The following is a 19495-nucleotide window of genomic DNA, read 5'->3' on the forward strand; positions in this document are numbered from 1 at the left end:
TGTCGCAGTTTTCTATAGGTGCACGTAGAATAGAAAGCTCTGCAGTGTTTTTTAAGGGTCAGGAGAAGATCATACAGTTTACTGCAAAACTGCCTCTTGGCAGTGTATAAAGCAAACCCCAGGAATCAGAGGTACCTGCTGGGTTTTTCACAGAGACATGCAATTTTTAGACTATGCAATAAAGGGTCAGACCAGAAGACTATTACTGCTATTGTTCGGAAAATTATTTGTTTCCTATGGCCTCCCAGAAAGGAGAATGTCAGACAAACTTCTATCATTTATTTCAAAGGAATTTGCACCAATTATTAACTGAATTGCTAGCATACAGATTCTGTAACAGCCAAGTTTCAAATCAACAGAATGAAGATTTATCTGGCTGCAACAAAGACAGTTTTTTTTGCAGGAAAAGACTGTGAACTTGGATTTTGAAGCTTAGGTGAAAAGTGACAAGAGTACCAGCCCAGGAAAAATCCTATTGGAATGTAAATCTTATCTGCTGCCCCTGCTATTCTTAATTAAGGCTTTGACTACACATCTTTCAGAGCAAGGAAATACTCCTAATGTTATAAACTGCTATAAAAGGGATTGAGATACTTAATTCAGCAACAAGTAACAAATAATATGGGACTCGGATTTGCAAACTCTTCTTAATGCGCTCTTGAAAATAATCCCAGTAAAGGTGTAGAAGTAGTTTATTAAATGAAAGCATGGAGCATCTGATTTGGCTGGTAATTATCAATAGGAAATATTTACTTGCATTCCATGTGACTGTAACTCCTTCACATGGCAAAAACAGAATCATAGAATCACAGACTTGTCTAGGTTGGAAGAGACCTCAAGATCATCGAGTCCAACCTCTGACCTAACACTATCAAGTCCTCCACCAAACCATATCACTAAACTATAAATCTAAATGTCTTTTAAAGACCTCCAGGGATGGTGACTCCACCACTTCCCTGGGCAGCCTGTTCCAATGCCTAACAACCCTTTTGGTAAAGAAGTTCTTCCTAAGATCCAACCTAAAACTCCCCTGGCGCAACTTTTGACCATTCCCCCTCGTCCTGTCACCAGGCCCGTGGGAGAACAGACCAACCCCCACCTCGCTACAGCCTCCTTTAAGGTACTTATATGTATAAAGATCAATAAGGTTGCCCCTGAGCCTCCTTTTCTCCAGGCTGAACAAGCCCAGCTCCCTCAGCCACTCCTCATAGGACTTGTTCTCCAGACCCCTCACCAGCTTCGTCACCCTTCTCTGGACACATTCAAGCACCTCCATGTCCTTCTCGTAGAGAGGGGCCCAACACTGAACACAGTACTCGAGGTGCGGCCTCACCAGAGCCGAGTACAGGGGGACAATCACTTCCCTAGACCTGCTGGCCACACTGCTTCTTATGCAAGCCAGAATGCTGTTGGCCTTCTTGGCCACCTGAGCACACTGCTGGCTCATATTCAGCCGACTGTCCACCATCACTCCCAGGTCCTTCCCTGCCTGGCAGCTCTCCAACCACTCATCTCCCAGCCTGTAGCTCTGCTTGGGGTTATTGCGCCCCAGGTGCAGGACCCGGCACTTGGCCTTATTAACCTTCATACAGTTGACCTCAGCCCATCGGTGCAGCCTATCCAGATCCTCCTGCAGAGCCTTCCTACCCTCGAGCAGATCAACACACGCACCTAGCTTGGTGTCATCTGCCAACTTACTGAGGGTGCACTCAATGCCCTCATCCAGATCATTGATGAAGATATTAAAGAGGACCGGCCCCAGCACCGAGCCCTGGGGAACAGCACTAGTATCCGTCCTCCAACTGGATTTGACTCCATTCACCACGACTCTTTGGGCCTGGCTATCCAGCCAGCTTTTAACTCAACAAAGCGTGCTCCAGTCCAAGCCATGAGCAGCCAGTTTCTTGAGGAGAATGCTGTGGGAGACAGTGTCAAAAGCCTTGCTGAAGTCAAGGTAGACCACATCCACAGCCTTTCCCAGTTTCCAACCACCCCGTTTCCAACCACCACATCTCCCACGAGTCCTTCTCTGTTTGTGAACAGCAGGTCTAGCGGGGCACCTCCCCTGGTAGGCTCACTAACCAGCTGCATCAGGAAGCTATCTTCCTTGTTCTCCAGAAACCTCCTAGACTGCTTTCTCTGGGCTGTGTTGTGTTTCCAGGATATACCTGGGAAGTTGAAGTCCCCCACAAGAACAAGCACTGATGATTTTGCAACTTTTGTCAGCTGCCTGTAGAACTCCTTATCAGTCTCCTCATCCTGGTTCGGTGGTCTATAGCAGACCCCCGCCAGGATGCTTCCCTTGTTGGTTTTCCCGCTGATCCTAACCCATAGGGACTCAACCTTATCATTCCCAGCCTCAAGTTCCACGACACCAAAACTCTCTCTGATATATAGAGGCACACCACCACCCCTTCCATGCTGCCTGTCCCTTCTGAAACTGACCAAGCCGTAATAGCAGAAGAGATCTGCTTAAATAGGAGTAAATTCAAGTTCTGAAAATAATTAGTGAAAGTTGCATCAACAGAACTAATAATTTTGTAAGGATTCAGCTACAAATTTGAAGTCCTAACAGAGCACTGTATATGTGCATACATTCATGGTTGCTTTTTTTGATCATTTTTTTGAGGTTCCATCCCTCTCCCCTCCCCAGCCTGGAAGTAAGAATTTCTACAATGATTCTAATATTGCCTTGGTTGCCTTGGTTACCTTTACTATACTTCAAGCACTATTTTGTAGACTATGACATACAAATTAGCTGATTATTAAACCACCTGAGTTTGCTATGCATAGCGGCTTGGGCAAAGTTCTTTGAAATTTGTTTGGAAGGTGGAAATTTGGATATGATTCTTTACTGCACCTGCCTTTATGTAGGTAACAATGAAAGAATGCCCAAGATTTTTTACGTGTTGTACAAGAAGGTGGTATTTAAAAACAAAAAGGCACAAAAGGCAGTGTTAGAAAGAAAAACAGTTTCAGTACTGCAACAGAACATTCAAAAATTGATATTTCAACTTTCCTTTTTTTGTTCTGAATGAAAAAATAAAAAGATCTGACTTCTCAAAATTGTTGACCAAGTCAAAGACTAATAAGTAGAAAAATGTTCAGAAAAGTGTTGAGCTGCTTTAAGTAGTGCTCTAAGCATCTACATACAGTTTAGCTAATGTATTTAAAGTTCATCGGATATCTGCAATTTCTGCAGCAACCCTTTTATGTCTTTCTTTATTAACTGTTATTTAAAAAAGTCTTTCAAGAAACACATATAGGTCACACTTCAGTGTAATCATCACTCATATCTCACTATTGATGCATTCAGGTTTTAGGATAAAGGGAATTTATATGCAGCAATTCTCCCTGCCCCCAATTTTGTTATGCTTTATATTGTGAAAACAGAGAAAAATTGTGACAGGTTGCTTTCAGGATTCATGAATTAAGCATCACAGGTGACTATTCTCATTCATGACATACTAATGTGGGCATTAGTTTGTAGCAGAGTACTATGAGGAAGTTGTTTTTTTCTGTCTGTTTTAATTCTGAGCAATGATAGAAGGCCTTTCAGAAGATCACTAGAGATCTTGAAGATCTTTTGGCATTTGGTATTAACTCATGTGCCTGTTTCTGTGTTGATTATGCCTGTAAAGAAGCAATTTGTATTGCAAATTTCTTGAGAAGGTGGATTTACTACAAGGCTATATTGTTGTGTGTGGTAAATTTCTCTCAGAGCTTGAAAGTAAGAGGAGAAGAATTTGGAAAAAAGTGAAGACTTTATTGTGCTGATAATAGTTTATTTTTCTGAGTTCCTCTCCATAACCTTAAATGCGTTTTCTTTTTCCTAAAGTAGAAACAGAACTCATTTTTCAACTCTGATAAATAAGGTGTTTGGTATGTAATAGAGTCTATTGCCTGCTCTCCAGGCCTTTTAATGTGAGTTGGTACTGTAAATACTTTGCTTACAACAAGGTATGAACACCTAAGAACATGTGTGATACAATTATGTATTTATGCATGAACACCACGTATTGGCATGTATGTGCATATAATCATACTTGTGTTTACACTACAGACATGTTCTTCTATGCATATTGTATATTATGCATCTATGACAGAATGTTTGCATGAAGTCAGTAACTTTCTATTACTTACCGTTTTGTTTTTCTTTCCTGTGTCAAAGAATACAACCTTCTACTTTAATATGACAAACCTCTCCTAATGTCCATTTCATTATTAGTAACTATAGGTTTAGATGTTTACAAACCAAGAATGGTTGGTCTTAAAACTGAAACTACATTTATGTTGTATTATATTTGTGTACAGGAAGATGGGACTACTTCACAGTTCAAATGTGATACCATATCTGAAAACAGTCCTTACCTTAGCGCTATGGTATTTAACAAATTGCAGCATGCTTTTGTGATGCCTATAATAATATAATATATTTAGATCAAATAATGAGCTACATTAATATAAGCCCTCAGTAAGTTGAATCAATTGACACTGTAAACTTAGTTTCTGTAGTTTCTTTAATACTTTGTTATTGTTGTTGTTGTTGTTGTTTTTATTGTGTTTGTGATTTTTATGAATACAACAACTGAAATAGCTCTTCAAATTTATTTAATTTGTAATGATTGCTTGTTCTGTTTTGTTGTTTTCCAGCTCCCTCAGGCTCAAAAGGTAAAATATTTTACTCAAATCTTAGTTACTCAAAGTAGCCTACAGTCCTTCACGCTTCTATGGTGTTGTGAGTATGGTACAGTGGTGATCAGTTAAACAGTTTCACTGTATTGGGGATCTGTAGTTGAAACAGAAAGAAAAGTAGCTGACATAAAGACAATGATGTGGCTAGCTAAGGTACATGCTGAGAGCAGCTCTTCAAACATATGAGCTATCTGAACATGATAGGCATATAGTGGCCTACAGCTTGAAAACAGCAGAGGAGCTACTTTATCAACATTTTGAAATAATAATAAGAAAAAAGAAATTCAGTCCGTTACTCTGTGAAACATCTCTGGATCATTTTATCTCTTACAGAGACTGCAGAACCCACAGTGTAGCTGGTGCCCTTTTACTGCTTCCCACTGTATCTATCAAAACACTGAATACATCCAACATTTGACCTTTTTAATAGGTTGCACACAATTTTCATATAATTTTCATGTATTTTTTTCATATAATTCTCTTTAAACAACTTTTAAACAACTTTTAAGCATCACTGTGGTATGTTACCAGAGTCACCACTATACATGAAAGCACAATAATTGTGGCAAACTCCAAGAATCACTTGATGCTTGTTGCATCATTCCTGTGTATTTTACAAATATAATTAACGTTTCCAGAAAACAGAAAATCTAGGTGCTGGTTTGTGGTTTGAAGTATTGAAATGAAAAATTTAATCAAATGTATTGGGGGATAGCAATACTCACTTATCCAAGTCATTCTTGTGGTAGGTAAAATACTTTTAATAGGGAATGTCACGGCAATTAAGAAATTAAAAGTCACTGTTAGTAACAGTCTTTGAATGATTATAAAATTTGAGTTTTTAATGAAAGCTCTAGATCAAGCGATCTTTTGCAGAACAGTTAGGGCATCCATGGACCTCAAAACTTTAAGATTGTTAATTAATGTATTCTGTGTTATAATTTAAAAAGCAAGAAATATGAGCACAGGAGCTTGTATTTTTATAATGCTATGTATGAAATTTCTTTACTTATGGATCTCAGAAAAACCTGTTTTAAATCTTCAGGTAACACGATAGTCTGTGACACTGGGCTATGTCCATAGTTCTTGTGTGTTGCAGAGCCTAGGAAATGTGACATTTTGGTAACAAAAATTGTTGTTTTTTTTTTTCTGGAAATAGACGGATTTAAAAAAAATCTTCTGTTTACAGCTTTCTGAGCAAGTAGAAGGACTAAAAGAGTGGCTAACTTTGATTTATTAATGTTAACCTACTTGTTTAAGAGTGTATGGCCAAATGCTTCTCCTAACAATTTACAGAAAGAAGTAGGGTGAGGCAAAAATATGCTGGTGGGGAAAGATATAACCTATCAGGCTGTTTTCCAGTGTCTTGTGATGCTGTATTTTAGATTTTGAGGTCTACAATTCTGAGCTATTAAATTGTGTAGTGGTACAAATTAGTCAAGTTCCAGATTAGAGAAAAAACAAAAACAAACCAGCAATAGTTTTCATGGAAAACCATAAATGCCAGTTTTCAGTACCCCTTGAACAAACGAATGCAATACCAGAGCCATGTATTTTGTGTGTGTGTGCATAATGTCTAGTTAATTGTACCCTACTTTCATGTAGAAAAAGAGGAGGGGGTAGGAAGGAATGAATGGGATGGGGAGGGAGGATAAACACAAGTAGTCCGTGAGGACTTTTGGTAACTTTATGCAAGAGTAAGCCTTTTCATGAACATAACCTGTTAGCTTCATAAAAAGTTGTAGGCTTTGGGTAGGATATGATGTTTGTTATTTCTTATTGACAGGCTTTCCCTGTTCCTAATGGGCTGACGATCTTTATGAGATATTTTACATGTGATTATCAAAACTTTGCCATTCTAGTTTTCTCCCTGACCCCAGATCCATGTTATTTGAATCTCTGTGCTTTGAATGCTTTGTTATTTGAATCTCTTGGATTCCCTTGCAGAGCCTCTCAGTGGCTTTGTGCTAATAATGTTTTGGCTCAAAACCTCTCTCTAAAAAAGACTGAGGGGGTACCCTCAGTCACCTCCCTGCTCTTCTATCAACTAACCCTAAACAGATGCTTCATAGCAGTATTCTTCTCATACCCCTGTTAGAGGTCATTGTGACACCATTCAAGCCTTTCAGTTGACTTGAGTGCATCTAGAATTAAGGCCACTTCCAGCTATTGGGGCTTGCTGTTCAGTCTTAGACTGGCCAACAGATTGCCACAACTCTGCATAAAGCAATGAAAAATCTACTTGTCATTTAACAGGAGATACAATGTGAAATGTCAGACACAAACAGGGCTTTCTAGGTGGCAAGGGTTTTCTCCCATTTCATGCCACACACACACAAAAAAAGAGTTTAATATCCTTGCATTCTTCTAGCAGGCCAGAATGTAGCAAGCAACTCCCAAACCAGAGAATCTCTCGCTATCTGCAAGGTGAAGGAAAGCTGATGTATAATGCCTTTATGAATGACTTAGTCACTGGTGTACATGTTTTGCCATATGGTGTCTGAACTTGTACTGTATTTTTGTTGGAATCTATGCATCATATTGCAAATGTTTTTTCTATAAACATTTCAAACAGTCATGTCTCTCTAAACACATTCCCTTTAAACTTCTAGTGATCTGAAAGAAAAAATGTGGCATTCCAAGTTTACCTTTACTATTTTATATCCATTATAAATACTTGGTCATCTTAATGAAATTTTATGCCGTCTGTGCAAAACATTTTGGGTACAGTCTTCTCAGTGTCTAGTCAATGTTCTATGGTAATTAGCTGTTGATCTTGAAGACCTGTAGGTTCTAGTTTGTCTGTGGCGGTTAAATAACAAATTGTTGAAAATTCGGAGTAGGTGTGTAGGTGAAATGAAGTATAAGGACTGTAAGTTGGATGCCTGTTGAACCATGATATTTGTCTTAAAAAGATTTTTGTGATATTCCCTATACTTAAAATAGGTAATGCCACAAAACAACAAAAAGTCCCCCCCTCAGAAAACAAACAAACAAACAAAACCCTATAATTTCAAGTGAAAAGATGCTGATTAAATATGTTTATGCAGCTTTCAGAAGAAAATGTCCAGGAAGAGCTAATGTAGCTAAAAGAGTGCTACTATCCAGACAAATTAAATAACATAATGCAAATTTCATGTCATGTAATCTATGCTGCTTTTCTTCATCTTTCTAGGTAGCCATCCCATATAATTGTGAAAATGAAAATAATAATAAACTAATAACTCAAATTTACCAATATTCTGACACTTTCAGTTTGGTTTCCAAAATGACCGTTATCTTTGAAACACTTTTGTAAAGCAGTTTTTGTATTCTTGGATGAGCAAAAGCTATTCCTTTTTAATAGCTTGAAAAGGTGTTTTGTTTCCTTGTTGGAAAGCTTTACTTGCTTTCTTGAACAAACACAGCAGGATTCAAAAACTGTTGTCCTTCTTCTGCTGTAATGTTTTGTTCTACTTAGCTTGTGTGAAGAGGTAGAAGTGAATAAATTAGGCACACCAAACAGAAGCAGATATTTGGGTTTAGGAACATAAAGTTTTTAAATGAGTCTCTAATGAATAGAATCATCTTTCTTCCATATAGAAATGTTTTGATGATATTTGTTGCCCAAAAGTTCCTGACAGCTTTCTTCTTTCTTTCTGTTTTATCCCTTAACTTCTGTAAGTAGTGCTTTGCCCTCCTTTTATCTTGATGCTATCATCTTTCAGACATTTGGGAGCATCATTTATCATTCCCTGCATCATTTACTTTCCTGTACTTTGAAGTGTTGAATCAACTGTCACTGGGAATAGAAAATAGAAAATTTGCAAAGATGCTGTTTCACTGAAGTGCATTACTAGTAATTTTAGCATTTTTATAAAGTTATAGGAGTTAAATTGAATCTAATGAAGTACAAAATAATAACGTAGCAAACATTTTGACCCTGATTTATCATTCTTTTGTCTCTGTTGCCTACTGAGATGTTATCTTTCAGTTCTATAATGTATATAAAGTTGAGCAGCCCATTCAAAAAGCTGCATTAAAATTTTCACTTACATGAAAATAATCTTAATTTCCAAAAAATTCTCTCACACTCCTCAACAGGCAAACTGATGTTTAGTAGCATTTTTGAGTCAGCAATTTGCCAACTTTACCTAAGTAAATATTTTAAACTGTTATTTTTGGTGTTTCATTCCTATATGTCTGAACACAGAAATATCCCAGGAAATTAATACACTCACACAGGCTCCTATATTGTTCCAGGCCATAATTTAAATCTAAGCTAAAATAATAGCTATTCCTTACTCTTGTAGTCTATATAAAACAATTAAGCGGTCAAATTCCAGTTCTCTGATGCTTCCAGCCTGCCTCATGACTTTATACTCAGCACAGAAAAGTACAGTAGTCCCAGGAGAAGATGACACCAGGTGAAACAAGCCTACACGAGTGGGGAAGGGAGGAGGGATGGGTTGGGAAGGTGACAGGGTTATTCAAGAAAATGAAGAAAAAACAAAGCTTCAGCATGAACCTCATACTTCATGTACATTCCTATGGAACTGCTGTCTCCTCTGGGTTAAGTGTCAGCATTGTGGCAGTCACTTTGAACACAAGCATCTTGTCAGAGGGTTTGCAGTATTCCTATGTCCCACAGTTTCACCCCACTTTAAGTCCCTTTGAATGTAGCAATGTTTTTTCCACTACTTTTCAGCTGTATGGGCAATGCCAGCAGATCTTCACTTTGACCTGTCTCCTTACTCAGTTTCCTTAATCCTATTTCCTTTCAGACCCACAGCCCAAAGCTTCTGTTGTCAGCATAGCTGCACAACCCTCCCCAAACATTTGTTCAAGTGCCTCTGTTAATCCTCACCATACCTCCTAACCTCGCTTCCTTTTTTTTTATTTTTATTTTTTTTTATTTTACTCAGAATTTTAGCTCCAAACTTAACCTCTGTCACATAGATATAACAGCCTACAGAATTTTTCTGCCTTTCAGTCTCTAGGTAACTTAATTAAATTCCATGGAAATCAAAGCTCCTGTTGAGGGATGATGAAAATCAAGTAGGAACCATGTAGATCCAGGGAGAGTAGAATTCAAAGGAGTATTATTGGGGTGGAGTAAGTTCTTCCCTTTATTCTAAACATTCAAGAGTCATTAGTCTCGGAATGCATTTTGCCTTTTTCTTGAGATTTTTAGAGGTTTGTTATTGTTTGCTAGGCATGTTATCAAGCCGAATGTCCAGGGCCACTGCTCCATGGCCCTTGTATGGCTTCCTGCCTGAAAACCTTCTCATTATGTCTTTGCAATGGATCAGCTTGCTGGGGCAAATGACTATTGTCTTTTTCATCCATAATTTCAGACTGTAGACGATAACTTAAAAAAATCCTGTGTGTTTTCCTCAGGGGGTCTAGTTTTAGTTGTTCTTTCCAATGTCATCCAATGTAGCCTAGCAATTCTGAGACCAAATACACTAGTGTAAGTTGAGGAATCTGCAAGAACTCCCTCCCCCTCCCCCCTTTTCTTTTTCAAATACTAGATGAGTATGTTGAAATACGAATAATCCATAGCACAATTCATCCAAACTTCAGATGAAATAAATGCATTTTTACTGTGCCATTGTAATTCCATGATTCAGAAAAACATAGGAATAATAACAGTTAAACTGCTTGTATTTATATGAGAATATATTTCCAGACTTGAAGAAATAAAAAACATCTGAGTTTTGGAGCTGTACAGGTCCTCCCAGCATTTTATTATTTTGAGTATGATCTGGATCTAGTTTTCCATAAACATATGCAGGCATATTCATGAGTCCACACCTATGTTTAGTATTTCATTGATTCTAATTCACATGAAATCTTACTGTACTAATTTGAAGTTTATATAGGCATATTATCTAGTGAAGCATTGTCAAATCACTGGCATTTCATAGCTCTTCAAGACTAAGGTTGCATTAATTCTTTCTTGTGATTCCTCCACTTAATAGATGGTATTTACAGCATTTAAGTAGAATGTAGTTCTGCTTAAATGTTCCCAGATCACCTGATAGAGGAGGCCTACTGGCTTTATTTATGTGGTAAAACAGATGAGACTATCTTCTGCTAAGGGCAAAAAGGAAAGAAAAAGAATCCTGAGTGGAAGCTAAGCTCAGACAGAGATTAAATTGAGGTTTGTTATGTTGGTTTTGGTTTATTAATAAGTCCTAGATGGAATGATGCTATTGTGAGTTGGTATTCTCAAGAGAAGATGAAATAATGTATTCAAATGTAGAACTAAATCGGAAAATAATAATCAGCAGAAAGGTAGAAAATGGAAGATTTTTGAAATGGCTGGTTGAACAACAGCTGTTGCAATAGCAAAACTTAATTGTGCCCTGGCAGTACTAAAGAGAGACGCTCAGTGCATAGGATGGAGTCCTTTTCTCTGTTACCTCCCTGAGGATACATTTGAATATGTGAAACCACCTTGCTGAGAGAAAACTCTGACAGTAGACATGTGGTCTGTCTGGCTTCATAAGTTCCCAGATGTACCGTGCTTTGCCATGAGAAGGGCTGCAGTGAGCCCTCTCCCACCAAGTGATTGCTTTCACATTACTGTGGATATCATCTTATTCCAGATGAAAACACTGGAGTATATGACAGAAGCCAGTCAAGTCTCATACATTGCTGGGGACTCCCAGACAGATGCACTGGTCCTATCCTGTCAGAGGAAACAGCCAGATCAATATTGGTCAATAGATCTAGTCTGACTGTTAGAAAATGTATAAGCACAGACTGATTGTATTTGTTAATGAAGGAAGATGCCTTCACATGTGAACTGGCATAGGCAGTCCGTGTCCCCTCATAAAGGTATCTTCCCAATTTGTCGTGGGAAATGTTGATTACTGCTCTCTCATCAGCTGCAGTCCTTAATGAAAAAGAATCACCCAGAGAATGACCTAGTTGCATTTGGGGCAGAAGAAACTGAACTGAACTGAACTTAAAGTTGTTTCTTTTGTTTTCTAAATGGTGACCACTGTGTTTTATGGGGAAGCATATTTCTTCATATTATGTTCCATGCTTGCAAAAGAAAACATTCCGATTTTCTGAGGGATAAACAGTTTCCTGAAGAAAATGCCCATGGAATTCCTGTGATAAGGTAAACTTGAGGGGTTGTTTTGAAATGTGTAAGTTTCATGTAAACATACTAGTTTGGCCTTTGGAAAAAGCAGAAACTTGTAGCTATTCCACAGGAAATAAATACCTAACAGTGTAAGGGGAAGTTGAAAGGATAAGCACTTAGTGCTGTACTGCACATACTCAGAATTCTGTACTTAGCATGAAGATGATTCCACTCTTCAAGTGGAGACTTGCTAATGTCAGATGTCTAGGATAGTTAGTGTTTTCATAAATATATATCTAAATAAATATAGGAAAGTATATGTAAATATAAATAATTCTGTAAATATAAATAAATAACACAGGTATGTTCCCATTTGCCATTCTTAATTATTCTACTTATTCTCTAAGTGAGTCTAATACCTGTAATACAGTTTAAAAAACAAAAGTCATTTATTACATGTTTTTCCCATTATTATTTTTCTGCCCAAAATTTGTGGATCCTTACATTTTCCTCATTGTTTCATTTGGCTAATCATGAGTTCAGTGCTGACTGAAGCATCTGACAATGCTACGTCTCAAATTTTTTATTTTATTTTATTTTTTTCTGTGCTGGTTCTCTTCTGTATTCTTTAATTCAAAACCAAGAATTTGAAAAAACTAAAATTTACACCCACTTCTGAAAACAGCAAATATATTCTTTGCAAATTTAAAGGAACCTTGACAGGCTTGCCTAGGTAATTATATTTAAATAGAACTAAATTCTAAGTTAGTGCACAGATGCTATAATTGGCTTAAAACTATTAAACTATTTTTCAGTGATAACTTTATGGCAATATTTTTCCAATATTCCTAAAAAAGATGACAGCATTTAATAGCTTTCTAATATTTTCAGGAATATTAGGAAAGGAAAATTAAAGGAAATTAGATTCCCAAGTCTGACTATCATAACTAACATAATATTGTGTGAGTATGATTTTGTCAAACCTTACTCTGTTTCCTATGAACCTTGCCATCCCCCAGAATATGTGGGGGTTAGTAAAGATGAACCCAGTAAGCTTAGCATGTAGCTTTAAACCATTCTGAATCTCAGAGGGAGGAATAATTATGCTAAATAAAGCATGTCTTTATAAAAATGGCTGTAACTGTTAGTAGGTTTCTCCTAAGAGACCAGAGGAACAAAATTGGATAAGGTATAGCCTGTTTAGAGTTTGAGATTAAATTTGTGTTCCTTAAGGTTTCAGTCATTCCCAAGAGCCCTCCACTGTATGTGTAAACACCCATCTGGTGATGTTACTGCATTATATTGAGATTAGTATCATCCTGCATATTTTTCAGCAACACTAAAAAAACACAACCCTGTTATGTATAAATGAGTTATTTGCTAAATGCTTAGAAGCATGCATATTGTGCTTACGGAAGAAAAAGAAAGTCGTGTTTCAAGAGGTTTCCTGTAAGAAATGTTTTTTTCTTCAGTATTTTTTTCTTCAGTATTTTCTTTCTTACATGCCTATATAATTATTTTTTGAGCCTATGACTGTGATGTCCGGTAGATAAAATTGGGAATCATAAGGATTACCTACATATTCTTTTTTGGAGAATAATAAAAGAGTAACCAGAGAATTTATTACTCTTACTATTTATTGCACAATAATATGGACTTCTGAAATAACTACAGTCATTCAGAAACTTTTTTTATATCTTATGGTTTTCTAAATTTGGTATTTAACATTTTTCTTTAAACATTAGTTTCTATTAAGTATTTGCTGGTGATACAGATAATAATAATCTAGCTAGTACTGAAATATCAGTGATGCATGCTCATTCTGAATGTAAGGAATATAAGATTATTTTTTTTAGTGATTAGAGAATCCTTCTGGTTTTATTTATTTATTTATTTATTTTCTCAAAATTATTACATTTTTCAAATACTTGTATAAGCTATCAGAACGTTTTGTTATATGTAAGAAATTGTCAGACTTAAAAAGTGACAATGCAGAATTCCTAGATCATGGCTTCATTCACTGATTCTAGCATAAATTGTCTAAGCAGAAATACCCAGTGGCTACCATTCTACTATTTCAAAGTATTTCTACCAAAATGTCATTGCCCAGGGAATAAATTTGTCTTCCTCCCCAGGAGATAGCTCCTCAAAATCTAATAATTTTTGTGAAGCAAATACTGGAGCATAAGTTGGTAACTTGGTGAAATATCCCAAATACATGTAATCTATCACCCAGTTATTTGCTGATTTCACTTAAGGAAGTGGCCAACATCCTGCTCATCTACCAATCTCCTTCCTCTCCTACCTCAAAAAAAAAAAAAAAAAAAAAAAAAAAAGGCATAAACAGCCTACCAAAAAAATAAGACTCTATTTCTACAAAAATTAGGTTGACATTAGCCAACCCTTACAGACACTTGCAGATATCATACTTATGGGGCAATCATTCTCTGCATGCTTTCATAGTTACTTTTGAGAGTTAATGATCTATTCTCTTTGAATTTTCCAGGAACTCCAGACTGTTCTTTTTCCCACTTTAAAGAATTTCAAATACCATAAACTTTACTGACAAGTCCCTTGGCTGGAATCCTATCTGATAAATTGTTTATAGTAATCTCTTGAGAATGAGTGGGCCCGTTGTAAAATAATACCATAATGATACATGACAAATATATAATGTCAGAGATGAACAACCCTGGGCAATCATATAAAATCTCTAAATGCTCCAAGATGTCACCCCATAATCAGCAGAATGCTTTTTCACTTCCTGGTGTACATGTGTTCAGGACTATTGCACATCGTATCGCAGAAGGCTCCTCTCCATACAAATCACGTCAGTGTGCTTGAATATATGACTCTGGCCAAAGAGAGTAAATTCTTAACCTAGTTCAGCTGCTTTTGGTGCAACCCCTGGACTCTCAATGTTTTGTTGGGTTGTTTTTCTGTGTGCTTGTTTTTTAATAACTTACTATTGTTTAACAGATCAAGGATCATAGGGAGACTAGAAATGTCTATACTTATTAAAATGAAAGCTAAACAAATTATAATAAAAAGGTAAAAAAAAAAGTATGGTCCTGAGCTTGTTCCACCTCATGTTCCTATTGATTCCTTATCAGATACAAACCTTCTTGATCCTAAAACCCATTTGTGTTTGTCTGATGTCTGCAAACATTCCTCCCCACCATGAGACAGTGCCATGCTTCTGGAAACATAATTGTTTGAGAAACTGAAACCCTCCTCTGGTTTCAGAGACTGGGGGCTGCTGTAATGTTCTAGATTTTACTTGTCTCTTTTATTAATGTGAAACATGCTTCAGAAATATCTTGGTCATAACGTATGGTTTTCGTGTTTTGAAAATTTGGACAGTTGATAGCTGTTGCTTCATTAAAAAATAACATAAAATTGTTAGAAAAAAAAATCAAAGTTACACCAATTCTCAAAAATGAAAGTCTTATAAATGCTGCTTGAGTACAGATGATGTGATTCTGATGGAGGAGCAGTAAGAGAATATCACTGTTGCAATTGGGCTTGCCCCTCACCTACAAAGTTCCTCAATAAGATTGTCTCTCTTGCCTTGTGCATTTGGCTAAACACAGATGCAACTTAGAACTAAATTATGCTTATGAATAGCCAGTTGGATATGGATATGGCATAGATATGGCAGGATATGACATAGTTTTAAATGCAGGATAAGCCTCTTCAATGTTATATCTTCCCAAACTATAGGGGCAGAAAGTATTTAACGCTAAATCTGAACTTCCTGTGTGAGTTACCTTTCATATGTAGAGATGAGGATCTACAAGTACACAGAGCTGTGCTTGTCCTTCCTTGAGCATCACAGCTAACCATTGCCTTAGGGCAAGGATATGATCTGGCCAGAGGGCATGAAGACAGAATAGTCTGAGCAATGTCACTCTCTTGTAGCCAGTGATAAGAATTCTGCCTGTTTCTCTTGAGCGGAACCAAGGTCAGGAGATCTGTTTCCTCCCTAAATTGAAGAAATACATTGAAACCTGATGTGTACCATCAACTAATGCTTCATGCCACTACTTAGTCCAGCAAACTGAAACTGGACGGAGCACAAATGCTCCTGGGATCCTCACTGGCTGTCATCCTTTCTGCTGCCATGTTAGCTGATGAGCTCTCAGTCTGGACCAGAAGGAAAGTGCATGCAACTCATGACCTCTTGCTGGGAGAAAACAACCTGAGGCAATTTTTGCAGAGCTGACACTGGGAAAGATGTGGAACAGAGCTCCAGCTGCTTTGCTATTGCACATGCTGCTTCGACAATCCACATTTCAGCCCCTTCGTATCCCTCATGGGAAAATCCAATAAGAATGAAGATGAGACATCTTTCCTGACCATAGAGCTGATGGGGTGGACAGAGCTGGTATCAATGAGATGAGGCATGGTGGGGCTGGACTGACTGCAATTCTAAATACATAAATATCATTTAGATAAATTGCCTTATGTCATTTAAAATGAAGAAAATGTAATTGAAAAATTCAATCACATGTAATTATTCCTTAGTTCTTAGAGATAATATTTCTTTTTCAAATATAGCTTGCTGATGATCAGGGATTGGTGTTGATGACGACTGTCGCCATGCCGGTATTTAGTAAGCAAAATGAAACTGTAAGTACTCGGATTGTTTCTGTCATGTGATAATAGAGTGACTGCATGGAAGTTGATTTGGGGGACCTAACAAGGTTTTACCCGGCTCTAATAAACTGTATTATTTTCTTCTTCTTCTGTCTGCAATTATTATCCCTTTGTTAGTATTAACATGTGCACAAGTAATCACAAATACTTATAGACAAGAAACTGTAATAAAATAATGAAACCATATGTCTAAGAGAAAATCTCAGATGATGCTGGGTCTTAGTGTCTTTTCTTCCACATCATCTTCTTACAGCAAATAATCTATATCTTTTTTCTTTTTTTTGCACTGTTATGCTTCTATTGTGTAGATCCAGAATTTAATTACTCACGTGTCTATGTTATCTATATATGTTTACTTTTTTAGTTTAATATGTTATTTAAGAAAATTATATGTACTTTCCCCTTAATGCTTAATATTGTTCTTTTGTCTACCAACTGACAGGATAAATTGGGAGTGAAGGGAATAACACATTTTTTAACATTTTTTTTTCTTGTTTTTTTTTTTTTTTTCTTTAGAAACTATTTTGCATGAAGAAATTTTCTGTTGAGGGACTGAAAAACCATTGAAAATTTGCATGGCTTTTTTATTTGAACTGCAGATGAAGTAGAAAGGAGCACTATTATTGATTAAATGACTGTTTGATCAGATTACCCGCACCAGTCTCTGCTGTTCCCATGTTTCAGATAATCTGTTCAGTATCTGTTTGCTTCTGCAGAGTAGCTGCAATGTGAAATTAGTGGTGGTAATGTTCATTATTAGCATGGTTCTAAGTGCATGTTTTATTGTTCTTTTCAGAGATCCAAAGGGATTCTCCTGGGAGTAGTTGGCACAGATGTCCCAGTTAAAGAGCTTTTAAAAACTATTCCAAAATACAAGGTAATTCACAAATGATGATATGTCCTTTATACACAGTATAATATGTGATATATAATTTATTTAGCATGTTAACTTACTGCAAATTTAGTAGCATGTGGAGGATAGAGAGAAACTCTATATTTTTTCATAGCTGTGTATTGTCTGGTGGCTAAATATCATTGGTCCTGAGGTAAAGTTTTTAGTACCAAAATTAATGTATGGCATCATCTTCATTTTTTGTAGATCACAGTGTACACTAGAAGGTAATATATATCAAGTGTCATCTTTAATAAAATCTATGAAGCAATTCAACCACACAGTATAATCAGAATACCACACAAAATAACAAGGAAACCATTCAAAAATCATGCCTTTAGGAATCCTGCCTGTGTGTAGCACTTCCTGTCCCAAATTAGTCTCCATGAATTAAAGCAAGCAGCACATTTCAGGAACCTGAGCAGCTTCCTGTCCAACCAGACTAGCAGTTCCATCTCTCCTATGCAGTCCTTTTTAGATATTTTTCCAAAGACAACTCTACTATAATTTTATTAAAAAAAAAATATATGATAAAAGTTTGCAAAACTTCCTGCGTTTCATCCATTGTGAAACATTTGTAACCTGGTAAAAGTCAGTTTCAAGCAGATGCCCCTAAGGAAGAACAGTGCTGTAGTAACTGCAGGTACAATTGACAAAACCCTGTCTCTTCATGGATAATTGGAAAAGGCCAAGTCATAGAGATGTTATTTAGAAGGCATTTGTGAGATTTGGACATATTCTGAATACAAGAACATAGAGTGTGAGGTCTGAATAACAGGTATTGGAGCAGATTTATTCAGAGTGATTCAGAAAAGAAGATAGGCAAGGAGATTATAATTTCTGGTTTTGTCATATGATATTATAAAGACAGTTTTCTGAGGAAGTAATATGTGATCCTCTTTCTGAATATGAGACTATTTGAAGGAACATATTGCAGAATGTAATGCAAGAGAAGATTATTACAAGAGGCACCAATATCATGCAATACAGTTAGGTTAGTGAAATTGTTTGAGTTAAAACTTCCAGTCTCACATACCATAAACATTTCTGAACAATAAAAAGACCATGTAATTTCAAGAGCAATAATCACCCCTGGGACCCATTCCTGCAGAGGCAGCATGTGAAATAAAATTCACACAGGGATATAAAATGATTGGTTGGAAATAGAATTCTGCTGACCTGGAATTCTCTCGGCTTGGATGAGATGTATTTTATGCTGAGGAAGATGAATAATAATAATGAGCTATTTTCAGCAGTAATTATCCAGACTAAACTTCCCGAGATGTCAGTGGGAGTTTGTCCGGAATAAGGTAGGGCTGGATTTAGTTTTCATCTGGCATTTTATCAGCAGTTACAAAAAGGTTTTCATTTCTGAATCAGTCTGTCATTTAGAAAGGGAGTTTACAATTTTTTTTGGGAGGGAGTTTACAATTTTTTACAATTGCAATACTGCTGTAAGCAGTACTCTCTCTCAAACCAAAGCATTTTATGTGCAAAGAGTGTACAGTTTCACAGATTACACAACACACAATAAAATGCTACCCCTGGAGTCCTGGTTTGCTTCAAACAGGCAAATATTTTTTTTCTTATGAAGTATGCCACCCACATTTGTTTTCTTACCTGACTTCCAGTGCTTGGACATTATTCTGCAGTTATCAACACAGACAGTTATACTCAAGATCTGATATTTAGCCAACAGCTAGCTTGCTTGTCATACTATAATAGGTAAAATATGTCCACTGTTAATATTTTGGTTCTCCTTCCTTTATGAAGAAATGCCAAGAACATATCACCTTCTATTAATTGCACTGAAGTTTATTGTTTTAGGAAAACTGCTAATTTACAAAACAATCTTCTATATAACAGATACAGTTGACCATATACAATCATTCACAGAAAGACATGGTATGAATCTACCTGGCATGTTTTCTTCGTGACCTTTCCATAATGTCCTACTCTGTTGTATATTCCCAGAAGATTATGGAAGCCCACAGAATTGCTGTCCTACTTTGCTTAGAAAAGCTTCTGACTTGTCAACCTTCCTCACATTGCTTTACGATGGACAAAGTCTTGAGGACCCACTTCATCAAAGCATTTAAGAATCAACTGAAGTGTAAAAATTAAAAATAATTTTTAAAAAGTGCTTATAATTAAACCGCTTCATTAATCAC

The 19495-nt window shown here is 36.7% G+C and overlaps 1 protein-coding gene across 18 annotated transcripts in view; it reads left to right on the forward strand.

The window, feature by feature from the left end:
* The window catches only part of CACNA2D3 (calcium voltage-gated channel auxiliary subunit alpha2delta 3), a 463864-nt gene that overhangs the window by 323357 nt on the left and 121012 nt on the right, over positions 1-19495 (forward strand). For 17 of the 18 annotated variants that reach the window (XR_011100159.1, XR_011100160.1, XR_011100162.1 and 14 more), the window contains 3 exons: positions 4654-4671; positions 16334-16405; positions 17229-17309. Coding sequence is in view for 14 of the 18 variants with exons in the window: in XM_068694140.1 (XP_068550241.1) it covers positions 4654-4671; positions 16334-16405; positions 17229-17309 (171 nt within the window). In the remaining 4 variants the exon portion in view is untranslated. The remainder of the gene's footprint in view (positions 1-4653; positions 4672-16333; positions 16406-17228; positions 17310-19495) is intronic. The other variant, XM_068694141.1, reaches the window with a different exon arrangement.

This window comes from Anas acuta, chromosome 11 (genome assembly GCF_963932015.1).
Source record: "Anas acuta chromosome 11, bAnaAcu1.1, whole genome shotgun sequence".
In the NCBI taxonomy this organism is placed as follows: domain Eukaryota; kingdom Metazoa; phylum Chordata; class Aves; order Anseriformes; family Anatidae; genus Anas; species Anas acuta.